The sequence below is a fragment of the Dendrobates tinctorius genome, unplaced genomic scaffold (genome assembly GCF_039654945.1).
Source record: "Dendrobates tinctorius isolate UK_male_01 unplaced genomic scaffold, ASM3965494v1 ptg000008l, whole genome shotgun sequence".
NCBI lineage: Eukaryota > Metazoa > Chordata > Amphibia > Anura > Dendrobatidae > Dendrobates > Dendrobates tinctorius.
Genome location: NW_027361676.1, coordinates 8,279,652 through 8,292,365, shown reverse-complemented (window position 1 = coordinate 8,292,365; position 12,714 = coordinate 8,279,652). Strand labels below are relative to the sequence as shown.

The window sequence follows — 12,714 nt, the reverse complement described above, 5'->3', positions numbered from 1 at the left end:
CAATGACTTGTGTATTAAGGAAATGGCGTTTGTTAGAAGGAAGGAAGCCTTGCATGTCATCAAGTATCAAGGTGCCTCAGAGGACGACGTTATAATCAGCTTTTCTGGCCTTGGGAACAGATTTGATTTGTGATGTCTTCTGATACTATGTAGTTAGCACTTAAGCAAAAAAATAATGAAAAATGTGTTTGGAGATGGGTGCGGATGTCAAATGCACTTCCTATTAATCTGTCGAAGTCTTTATATATGCAAGTGGCCACATGTTAATACATATCTAAGTAATGTGATTATGGTGTTTAGAAGCCGATAAATGGGGAAATATGCTGTAATATCTGTCTAGCGAGTCTTTTATTGCAAAGTCCAGTTCTTAGTCTTGTTTAATGATAACCTACTGACCCCACAATGAAGCAATACCTATAAAAGTGTAACTCGTAGTTCTCATCATGTTTGTTGTGTAATTATGGAGTTTTAATCATAACGTAGTATGTAGTACACTTGGATTTAAATCTGTTAATAACTAACACCCTCTTTTTTTTGCCCTCAGGAGTGTTGTAATAGCTCAGAAGAAGTCCGCTGCCCCCACGCCATCTCCGGTCAGTGCTGCCCCACATGCAGTCAGTGTTGTGTCTTCTGTGGAAGCTTCCCAATCTGCCGATGCGGACAGAGAATCATCAGGTAGGTTATTGGCCTCTTCAAATGCCAAGAAACAATTTCAACATGACCTTAGGTATAGACATGGCTTCTCACCTGGACAGCATAGGATTTACAGTGGGACACATGGGAGAATTGGTTCACAATGATAGAACCAAAATGTAAAAAGAAAGCGTATAAAAGGGCAGACTGTGAACCTGTGTTTGAAACAAAGTTCTATTATCGTTTCAATTGGTCAGATTTTTATCTCGCAAGCTAAATACCCTATGCACATTAGAGTAATGTCAGCTGAAGCCACTGAGAACAACAGATTCGGTCAGTAAACGAATGTTTTTGGGAACCCAAGACACTTGATTTGTCTGGGAAGTTAAAGTTATAGCACTTTCTATTTTGGATTGCCGATCCTTTTGTTCTCCATGAAGTAAGCTGCCGCAAGAGATGTGTGACAGCGCCTACTTCGTACAGGGCTCAGGAGCACTCGGCTAAAAGAGCGCTCTCTCGGTCTGTGGTAGAGACGGCCGAGATAGCTGCCAGCCCAATAATTGGCTTTATTACCATCTAATATGTTTGAGTGGCTTGAAGGTTATCCTACAAATTGGGCAAGTCAAAACTGCTGATTTTAGCAGGATCCACCATTCATCGATTGTTTTTCTAACCTTTGCTGGAGGGGTCTGGCAGCTGCTCTCCCCATGAAAAATATGGTTCAGCATTTGTGCATGGGAGAGTCTAAAGAGCGCTTTCGAGTAAGTTTTCGGTCACCGGCAGTATGAGTGTGTTTAACCCCTCCACGACCTTCGCCGCACTTGTACTGCGGCGAAGGTCGTGGAGGGGTTAAATAACAAAACAAATATTTTTCCAATAAATGGTTTATTTACATAAATGTAAAGTACACATTTGGTATCGCCGCGTCCGTAACGACTTGCTCTATAAAGCTGTCCCACTAGTTAACCCTTTCAGTGAACACCGTAAAAAAATAAAAAACGAGGCAAAAAACAATGCAATAAAACGCGATCAAAAAGACGGATGTAAATAAAAATGGAACTGCTGAAAATGTCATCTTGTCCCGCAAAAAACAAGCTGCCATATGCAGGGCTGTGGAGTCGGAGTCGTGGAGTCGGAGTCGGTGCTCATTTTGGTGGAGTCGGAGTTGGAGTCGGTATAAAATGGACCGACTCCTAAAATATATAATAAATTGGGTACAGTAATTCAATGCAGGATGTGCTGAATATTTTTTCATAGGCGTTTGGGAAAGTTATGAAATGTCCTATAAATGGCTGTTCTTTTCCTGATCTAAGGCTACATTCACACACAGCGTTTTTCCTGTGTTTTTTGAGGATACGTTTTTCAGCTGCAAAAGCAGATCAGCTTTTTAAAAAACTGCATCACCTGAAAGGTTTTTGAGCTCATAGATAATGTTTTCAATAGCAAAAGCAGATTAGAAATTTGCTCTATCTATCCATATCTGTCTATCCATATCGTATCTGTACCAAAAAGAATGAAAACCGGGTAGTACACCAATATATATTCTGTTCTATCTAAATATCTTGATTATTGGATCATAAAAATGATTAAATGTCTGAGGTTCACATTGTACTACAATAAATTTTTCACTTAAATATAAGCAATCTGTGTGGGAGTCGGAGTCGTGGAGTCGGAGTCGGTGTAAGGGAAATTGAGGAGTCGGAGTTGGAGTCGCAGGTTTGGCTTACCGACTCCACAGCCCTGGCCATATGGCTCCATCAGCAGGAAAAAAAGTTATAGCTCTCAGAATAAAGCGATGCAAAAATATTTTTTTTCTGTAAAATAGTTTTTATTGTGTAAAAAGCGCCAAAAAACACAAAACTATATAAATGAGGTATCGATGTAATTGTACTGACCAGAAGAATAAAGCTGCCTTACCAATTTTACCACATGCAAAACGATGTTTAAAAAAAAAGAAAATCCTGAATTGCTGGTTTTTGTTCATTCTGTCTCCCAAAAATCGGAATAGAAAGTGAAAAATGTCATGTGCCTGAAAATGTTACCAATAAAAACGTCAGCTCGTCCCGCAAAAAAACAAGCCCTCACATGACTGTCCGACAAAATATAAAAAAAATTATAGCAAAATATGGTGATGCAAAAGCTAGTTTTCACAATAAAAAGCGTCTTTTAGTGTGTGACAGCAGCCAAACACAAAAAGCCAATACTAATCTGGTATCGCTGTAACCGCACCGACCCAAAGAATAAAGTCACCTAATCACTTATACCGCAAGAGGAACGGCATCAAAAATAAAACCAATTCTTCACGTGCTGTTGATTTGTTAGTTTTTTTGTTTTCATTCTGCCTCTCAAAGATCGCAGTAAGGCTCGACGCACATTTATTCTGCGCTGAGTGCTTACACAGGGGTTGCCATGTAAATTTCTGAAATACACTCACTGGCCACTTTATTAGGTACACCTGTCCAACTGTGTGTTAAGACTTAATTTCTAATCAGCCAATCACATGGCGGCAACTCAGTGCATGTAGACATGGTCAAGACAATCTCCTGCAGTTCAAACCGAGCATCAGTATGGGGAAGAAAGGTGATTTGAGTGCCTTTGAACGTGGCATGATTGTTGGTGCCAGAAGGGCTGGTCTGAGTATTTCAGAAACTGCTGATCTACTGGGATTTTCACGCACAACCATCTCTAGGGTTTACAGAGAATGGTCCGAAAAAGAAAAAAAATCCAGTGAGCGGCAGTTCTGTGGCCGGAAATGCCTTGTTGATGCCAGAGGTCAGAGGAGAATGGGCAGACTGGTTCGAGCTGATAGAAAGGCAACAGTGACTCAAATTGCCACCCGTTACAACCAAGGTAGGCAGAAGAGCATCTCTGAACGCACAGTGCGTCGAACTTTGAGGCAGATGGGCTACAGCAGCAGAAGACCACACCGGGTACCACTCCTCTCAGCTAAGAACAGGAAACTGAGGCTACAATTTGCACAAGCTCATCGAAATTGGACAGTAGAAGATTGGAAAAACGTTGCCTGGTCTGATGAGTCTCGATTTCTGCTGCGACATTCGGATGGTAGGGTCAGAATTTGGCGTAAACAACATGAAAGCATGGATCCATCCTGCCTTGTATCAACGGTTCAGGCTGGTGGTGGTGGTGTCATGGTGTGGGGAATTTTTTCTTGGCACTCTTTGGGCCCCTTGGTACCAATTGAGCATCGTTGCAACGCCACAGCCTACCTGAGTATTGTTGCTGACCATGTCCATCCCTTTATGACCACAATGTACCCAACATCTGATGGCTACTTTCAGCAGGATAATGCGCCATGTCATAAAGCTCGAATCATCTCAGATTGGTTTCTTGAACATGACAATGAGTTCACTGTACTCAAATGGCCTCCTCAGTCACCAGATCTCAATCCAATAGAGCATCTTTGGGATGTGGTGGAACGGGAGATTCGCATCAGGGATGTGCAGCCGACAAATCTGCGCCAACTGTGTGATGCCATCATGTCAATATGGTCCAAAATCTCTGAGGAATGCTTCCAGCACCTTGTTGAATCTCTGCCACGAAGAATTGAGGCAGTTCTGAAGGCAAAAGGGGGTCCAACCCGTTACTAGCATGGTGTACCTAATAAAGTGGCCAGTGAGTGTACGTGATTCAGACAGATCCTCTGGCTTAAGATTCCTTACAATGAGGCAGATGGAGGCACTTTGGACGCCATCTGACTTGTTATCCAGCGGCGTCTGTCTTTTTAGGATTGCATTAAAGTGCCATCGGCCACAGTTTTCTGCACTTCTGAAAGGAATGAATCCGCTAAACAGAGGTCAGACGGAGTCCAGAGTAACTCTGCTGCCTTACTATAGTGAATGGATCCATTGGGGGTTTCATCGGAATCACGTCATTCAGAGATTTAGATGGAAACCCCAAAGTGCTCAGTGTAGAGCGCCGGAAAAATGTGTTCCCAATAAAAGCTTCCACTCAATCCACAAAAAAAGCAAGTCTTCACTCAGATCTGTCATCTGTTAACGGAAATATAGGAGGATTCCACGTTACTGGTAGTACAAAGGCTCTGGAAAAGCGAAATGGCTCCTCACCCTCCAAAAATAAATTCAGCAAATTCTCAGCTCCCAAATCCAAATACCCCCTCTCCTCTGAGCCCCAGAGTGCCTAAACAACATATAGCGCCCACGTATTTGGCATTTCTTTAGTGATGAGAGCCCGCCTAATTTACAGGTGCATGTCTCCAGAAGCATGAGCTGGGCATAACGTACTGGTGACTGCAACGGTAGTAATTTTCACTCATCAACATCTACTGCTGCCTGTTTCTGGAAAACACCTATGGAGTCAAAATTGTCACTACACCTTTAGATAAGTTCCCAGAGGCTTATAATTTCCAAAATGGGGTTCACTTGAGGGGGGATTTTGCTTTTCTAGCACATAGGGGCTCTGTATATGGAATCCACAAACTAGTCTAGGAAAATCTGCGCTCCAGGAGGCAAATAGAGCTCCGTTCCTCCCGAGTATCTCCGTATGGCAAATTAGTACTGTGCAGCCACATATGGGGTATTTCTACATTCAGCAGAAATTGTGGGACAAAATCTGTTGCCATTTTTACCTATTTCCCAGTGAGAAAATGTAAAACTTGGGGCTAACACACAATCTTGGTGGTAAAAATGTAAATTATTTTTTCTTCACTGCCCAATGATATAAAAGTTTGTGACATACCTGTGTTGTCAATATAATCACTGCACTCCTAGATGAATTCATTGAGCGGTTTAATTGCTAAAATGGGTCACTTATGGGGGGTTCTGCTTTTCTGGCACCTCAGGGGCTCTGTCAATGTAACATGGCACCCTGAAACAAGTGCAGCAACATCTGCATTGTAATATGGCGCTACTTCCCTTCTGAGCTTTTCACTGTGCCTCAGAAGTAGTTTTCGACCCCATTTGGGGTATCGATGAACCCAGGAGAAGTTGCACAACAAACTTTGGGGTCCATTTTCTCCTTTTGCCCTTGTGAAAATACAAAATTCGTAGCTAAAAAAAGATTTTTGTGGGAAAAATGATTTATTTATTTTTATTTTCACGGCTTAACATTATGAACTTATGTGAAGCACCTGGGGGTTTAAGGTGCTCAATACACATCTAGGTAAGTTCCATAGGGGGGGTCTAGTTTCCAAAATTGGGAGGGGGGGTTCCACTGTTTAGACACATAAGGGACTCTCCAAACTCGACATGGCAACTGCTAATTATTCCATGAAACTTTGCGTTACAAAATTCAAATAACGCCTCTTCCCTTCCAAGCCCTGCCGTGCACCCAAACAGTTGTTTTCCTCCACATATTGTGTATCGACGTACTCAGGAGAAATTGCACAAAAATTTTTATAACCCAATATTTCCTTTTACCCTTATGTAAATGCAAAATTTGAAGCTAAAATATTTTATTTTAGAAAAATGTTTGTTTTATTTTATTTCCATGGCTCTACGTTATAAACTTCTGTTAAGCACCTGTGGGGTCAAAGTGCTCAATACACATCTAGATAAGTTCCGTAAGGGGTCTAGTTTCCAAAATCGTGTCACTTGTTGGGAGTTTCCACTGTTTAGGCACATCAAGGGCTCTCCAAACGCGACATGGCAACCACTAATTATTCCAGCATATTTTACATTCAAAAAGTGAAATGGCGCTCCTTCCCTTCCGAGCCCTGCCGTGCACCCAAACAATAGATTTCCCCCACATGAGGTATCTGCATGCTCAGAAGAAATTGCACAACAGAATGTATGGTCGTTTTCTCCTGTTACCCTTGCGAAAGTAGAAAAAAATTTTAGGTTTACAGGAAAACTTTTGTGAAAGAAAAGTAAATGTTTATTTCTCTAGTCACCTTCCACGACAGCATAGGGAGGTTGCCTCTTTGCCCTAATGGGGGACAGGAAACAGAGGATAAAGGCCATCCCACCTCCCACTTGCCAGTGTCTTTCCTGTTCCTCATGGGGCAGGGAGAGGTCTCCTTGTGCTGTAGTGGCTGACGATTGCAGTTCCTTTCTTTTGACCGGCAGCGCCTGTATTGCCTGGCAGCGGTGGTCGCGTTCTGCCTCCTCCATGCTGCTCCCGTCTTCCCCACTTGCAGCGGCCTCGGGACTTCTCCTGGCCTTCCTGCGCCCCCGCGAGGGTAAAGCAGGCCAGCGATCCCAACCGGGGGCCTCCTGTAGCTCCCCGGTCTTCCTCCCCTCCTCGGCGCGTTGCTAGGCGTCCCGGAAGTGACGTAATTGGAACACGCGCGTCACTTCCGGGACTTATGTTCCTCGCTGAAGCGCATCTTCACTTCCGGCCGGCTTGCTGGGGGCTGAGCAGTGCGCGTTGCACGTGTACAGCATTTCCTGCCTGCACATGGACCCGGGGAGGGGAGCCTAATCACGCTGAGGTCAGTGGCTTGCTGCAATAAAACCTGGCTTAAGTCGCCAACAGATGTAAGACTGATACCCTACCACTATGGAAGGCACTTCATGCCCTGCATCTGCAGAGCCTGGCGCTACCCCAGCTACAGTGAGTTGTATGTGGGGGAGAGGGTCCTTGGGAGTTATAGACTTTACGGGACTCCTTCTGATGCTACTCTCCCTCTCTTTTAGGGAGACAAGTCTACCCCTAAAGCCACTGACAGAAAGAAGTGTGCTATCTGTAACATAAAGCTACCCTCTCTATGGGACAAGAAGCTTTTACCAAACCTGTATTGATAAAGTAGTTAGAGCAGAACAACCTTCCCTACTGGAAGAAATTTGCTCTTTGGTCAAACAGGAGGTTCAGTCCTCCCTGGCAGCTTTTACTCCTCCAACCCCACCTCTCCGGGGAAAAAGAGGAAAATACAAATTGAGGACTGAGTCTGAATCAGACCATTCCTATGTATCATCCTCTGGTAAATGGGAAGAACCGGCATCACCTAAGGCTGCAGAAACAAGGAAATACCCTTTTTCCTCTGATCATAAAGATGAGCTGGTAGCTGCGGTAGGCAGCACTATGGGGTTGGAAGAGGAGTCAGTACCTCAGTCCATTCAGGACCAAATGTTTGGTGGACTGAAAACAGGGAAACGCATAGGTTTTCCAGTACATGGCAATATCCTTGACATGATTTCACACGAGTGGGAACTTCCAGAGAAGCGCCTCAGCACTCCCTCATAGCTAAAAAAATAGATTTCCCCTGGAAGGTGGTTCCCATAAATGGGACATACCCAAAGTTGACGTACAGGTGGCAAGAGTTGCGAAAATAAACGCACTCCCTTTTGAAGATTCCTCACTACTAAAAGACCCAATGGATGGGAAAATAGAGAACCTCCTAAAGCAGTCTTGGGAAACATCCACTTCTGCATTTAAAGCCAACATAGCCTCCACCTGCGTGGCCAGATCTCTCTCTCGCTGGATAGAGGACTTGTAAACTCATATTTTTCCATTCTACATGACGGCACCACGAGAGGGGGGATCCGCCCAGTGAGGACAGGAAACCTTCAAGATAAAAGGAGCGGCTCCTCTCTCCGCATCAACTGGTTTCCTGTCCTCGATGGGGAACACTCAAGATGAAAACCTCTTGAAGATTCTTAAAGAAAGAAGAGAATGCCTGGGTCAGGTGATTACTGGTAGGCACCGGTCTACTACACCCGTCACCAGGTACCGGTAGTCGCCTCGGCGGCCATATATTCCTATGCCCCCCCCTAAGCGAGTACATGGTCACAGCCCGTGAGGCAATTGCCCGGGTGAAGTTAGAGCCTCGGAGACCACATTGGGTGTACCCTCCCAGATGCTGACATACCCCATAGAAGTCCACGGAGGCCGCTTTTGTGCTCCCTCCCTGTCAACGTGTGGTGGCCATGCAGCCCGTGAGGCCATCGGTGACCGGGCAGAGGTAAGACTCCTCGGAGGACCCTTTCGGAATCCCTCCCTGTTGAGCCAAAGACGCAGGTCACAGTGTGGGCCATGGAAGAGAAGCAGTACCTGCAGGATGTGGCCAGCGGCATGATCGCTCCCTCCAGGTAAAATCCAGCACAGGTATGGAGGAGGTGGTGGTGACCAGGGCGCGTCTTGGTAGCCAGGGGTGGTGCAGCGTTGTCGCCCCCTCTGGGCAGGTCCAGGAATGGAGGGGGCGGCGGTACCGTGTGTCAGAAGAACGCCGGAGAAGGCCGTGCGCCTGGCTCGCATCGGAAGTGACGAGGGCGCGCACGGAAGTGACTATACCCACACAGGACAGAGACGCGCACCAGGAACTTGCCAGAGAGACTCTCCGAGTGTAGAAAGGGAGCGTGCCCCCGGGGGAAAAGCGGGCACGCTCTAGGCACATGTACGGGGAGGAATTCAGCACACACCGGTAGTGGTTACTGGGGGTGCGCACAGCCGGGCATAGCGTGCATGCGGGGGATGAGATGCATAAGCACATGCGACCAGCAGGTGCAGGATCAACCAGGTGATCATAAAAGAAAAAAATGGGGTAATGTTGCCAGAAGTGCTGGCAGGGGTCACCAACCATTCTAGGTTGAATGTGACGATTCTCATCTCTAAGCGGCAGCAGCTAACTTGTTAAGATTGAGAGCCTTTTTCACCTGAGCACTTACAGCCGCGCCAGGAGGTGCGGTCTCGCTCAGATGAGAGGAGCCAGACCCGCCATAACTACAGTTGAAGCCGCTCGGACAGCGTACGGGAGGATCGTCATGGTGTTAAAAAGGAGTCCACAGTCCCGTTGGGAGTCATGTGTACAGACCAGTCAGCCTCCAGATCCAGTACCTGTCTTGTAAAGCGTCCGAGTGGTGAGTGAGCTTTGAGAAAGTCCAGTACGATAATGTCTCTTCTTTTTTTTTTTTCTCGCTCTCTCTCTTGTCCCCTCTCTCCCCTCTTTTTACATACATTGGTGGGGTAAAGCATTGGAGGTCCCTAAACAAGGGGTAAATCAAAAGCTATAGCAATAGGGAATATTCCTTATGTACAAACGTCCTTAGGAATAAGGGGTTGTGTCAGGCCTGTATTGTTAAAACAGTAGCGGAAAAGACACCATCTGTGCTGAGAGCCGGAGATCCCTGATTAAGTCAGAAGTCTGTAAATCAGGAAGGGCTTGGCAGTCAACGAACATGGATAGCAAAGCAAGGGATAGGCCAGCCCCTCATTAATCTCTCAGGAAGACCCCATAGGGATCAGAGGAGGACTCGGTTAAATCTCACTACTGAGAAGGTAGCTCAGATGAGAAAGATACGTTTCTAGTAGAGGATACAGTACGGACAAGCTTATTAAAGCAGTCTGACCCACCGTGGGGCTGGTAGATGCGAAAGCCATAGAACTCATGTTCGACAAGCTTGCTTTAAGGAAAATGTAAAGCCTTCCCTATTTTTAGCAAGGACTCATTAAAAGGGAATGGGAAGAACCAGATAGGAGGTCCCATAATCAATTCCCTGTAAAGGAGGTACCCTTTTGAGGAAGTGACATCCTCATCCTGGGATGAGGCTTCAAAATTGAATTAGCGATCTCAAAGGTCGCCAGAAAGTCCTTCCTGCTCCTTAAAGAATTTAGGTTCCGTGAAAGAACCTCTGACAGACAGATAATTGTCTTAAAACTGCCTGGGAGACCTCAGCTGAAACAGACCGGCCATTCGGGCCACTAGTGTTGTTAGATCCCTTAAGATATGGATTAATATCCTGAAGGGTCAGCTGGAGCAAAGAATCCCCAGGGAGACTATCCTAGAGGCAATACCAACCATAAGAGCAGCAGCAGTATTCCTAGCTGAAACTTCAGCAGGATTCAGCAAGGCTATACAGCAAATTAGGCCACCGGCCATTCTAGGCTGAACGTGACTGCATACGTCAGGTGACGGCCACTATGCATCTTGAAGCTGGGCTGAGACCGGAATGGGAGACCAACCCGCAATCGCAAAGAACGTTGGCTAATATAGAACGCTGTGCAGGATGGCTTAAATGCTGGCTGGGGGACACACAGGCAAAGATGTAACTCTGCCCTTTACTATGTGAAGGAAATTTCCTATTTTGGTCACACATTGGATGACGTATTAGGAAAAACTGACAACAAAAAAGAAAAATTTCCCAAAAAACAGGCCTCTTTCGGCACTCATTTCGGAAGGGCCGGAAATCCAGGAGACGGCAATATAAGGATCGAGACAGAAACAACTGACAAACGATCCAAAGGTGGGAGAGGCTTCTACTTCAACAAGCCCTCCAAAGACACCAAAAAACCCTTTCAGGAACAGGCATTCTCAGATGCACTTCTTCCCAGCTTGGGAGAGGTTCTCGTCCAGCACCTGGATCTGGCAAATTGTGGGATCAGGTCTGGAGTTAAGGTTTCACCACTAGCTTCCACGAGCACATATGCAGTCCTCTCAAACAAAGACAGTCTAGAAGGGGAAACAACCTCACTCCTAGACAAACATGTCCTGGAAGAGATTTCGATAGAAGCCCCAGATTGTTCCTGGAGGGCAATTATAATTCTAAAAAGACCTCAGTAGGTATCTGATAATCCCGTCTTCCAAGATGGAGACGATAAGGCCAGCAGTAGAACTCATCCTTCCTCAAATGTTATATAACAATTACGAGACCTCAAGAACACTTATCACCAGATCCGGGAATAAGGCCATATACGTCTCAGAGTGACAGTCCGGATGGGTCTCAGTAGCGTCACTTCCAATACAGGACCCTGCCCTGTAAAGTAGTGATAGCCCTCAAGTTTTCACAAGGCTAGTTACAGAAATCACAGCGCATCTCGGAGGAAAAGATACTCTGGTGATACCCTAATCGGGACAACTTCTGGATAATGAGGAAGAAATTTCCCTTGCAGTCAAGATCATGTCAGAATAGTGATGAAAACACTATAGACGTTAGGTGACAACTGGACCTCAAAAGAAAAACAAAAAGAAATCCAAACTGGAACCAGCGATGATCTAGAAATTCTTGAGTTTAACAGTGGACTCTGTGGAGCAGGAGCATCACCTCCCAGAGGTAAGACAAGGGAGATAAAGTCCGAAATAGCTTTGTGGAGGACCATGTTGGTGTTGGGGTCCCTCACCTCCTGCATACCAGAAGTGAAATGGGCCTAGTTCCACACAAAGAAACTGTAAGGGTGTGTGCTGCAAAACCGGGAACTTCAGGGACGGTTAGAGCAAAAGCTCACCCTCCCGGACTCTATACTCCAGTCACTCAGGTGGTGATTAAAGATAAAGTATAGGAGTAACCCCGGCACACTAATAACATGAAAGTAAAGTCTTCTCAACGACAGTCTTTAATTGTTGTGATTTTATTGATTGTGAAAAAAAAGGGTGGTGTTACAATCCAACGTTTCAGCTCTACATCTCGAGCTTTCATCAGGGATATGACTACAATATATACAATAAAAGAACAAAAATCAATAAATAAACTTTATAAAGTATTATAAAACCAAAAATCTAGTGATAGGTGATACATAAGGTGGGGACAGTGTCAAACATCCTTTGTGAAGGTGTGTATGGATCTATAATGATGTGAGGCCAGTGAGTATGTATTGTGGTGTGATACGGTGAACATGTGAGAGGTTGAAAAGAGGAATAGAGTGAAGGTGTAAGGAGTTGAAAAGCATGAATGTGTAGGTAGTGTTGAGAAATGGCATTAGGGGACAGTGAAGTGGAGTGGGAATAAAGGTGAGGTCATCTAAGGAGGCAGTGTGTAAGGGGTGCTCTTGGAAATGTTAAGGCATAAGGTATAAATACCTAGATCCTTGGTTTTGAGGTGTGTGTATAAGTGGTATAGGTTTGCCTTTGTAATCCAGCTGCTGGAACGGTACCTATAGTAACCACTGAGAAAGGGTATAGGTTAAGGAATAGCAAGGTATATAGAAAGAAAAGATATAAAAGAAAGTGTAGGGTCAGCACGTGACTCCCGTCCTAAGGACAAAAAAGGACAAAAAAACAGGTCAATAAGCTGAGATGGAGAAAGGAAACCCAGTCTATGAAGACTGTAGGGCACCATTACCTTGTGTCCTAAATCTAGTCAGGTGTGGAGGAGGCCGGAAGTGCATGTGGCTTAGTGCAGTGATGTTAAATACTGTCAAGCACTTCCTGATTGGGTGGGGAAGGGGCGGGAA

The 12,714-nt window shown here is 45.3% G+C and overlaps 1 protein-coding gene across 2 annotated transcripts in view; it reads left to right on the top strand.

The window, feature by feature from the left end:
- Positions 1–12,714, top strand: part of LRBA (LPS responsive beige-like anchor protein) — a 920,035-nt gene that overhangs the window by 174,784 nt on the left and 732,537 nt on the right. For both annotated transcript variants that reach the window (XM_073576254.1, XM_073576253.1), the window contains exon 30: positions 545–675. In XM_073576254.1, coding sequence (XP_073432355.1) covers positions 545–675 — 131 coding nt within the window. The remainder of the gene's footprint in view (positions 1–544; positions 676–12,714) is intronic.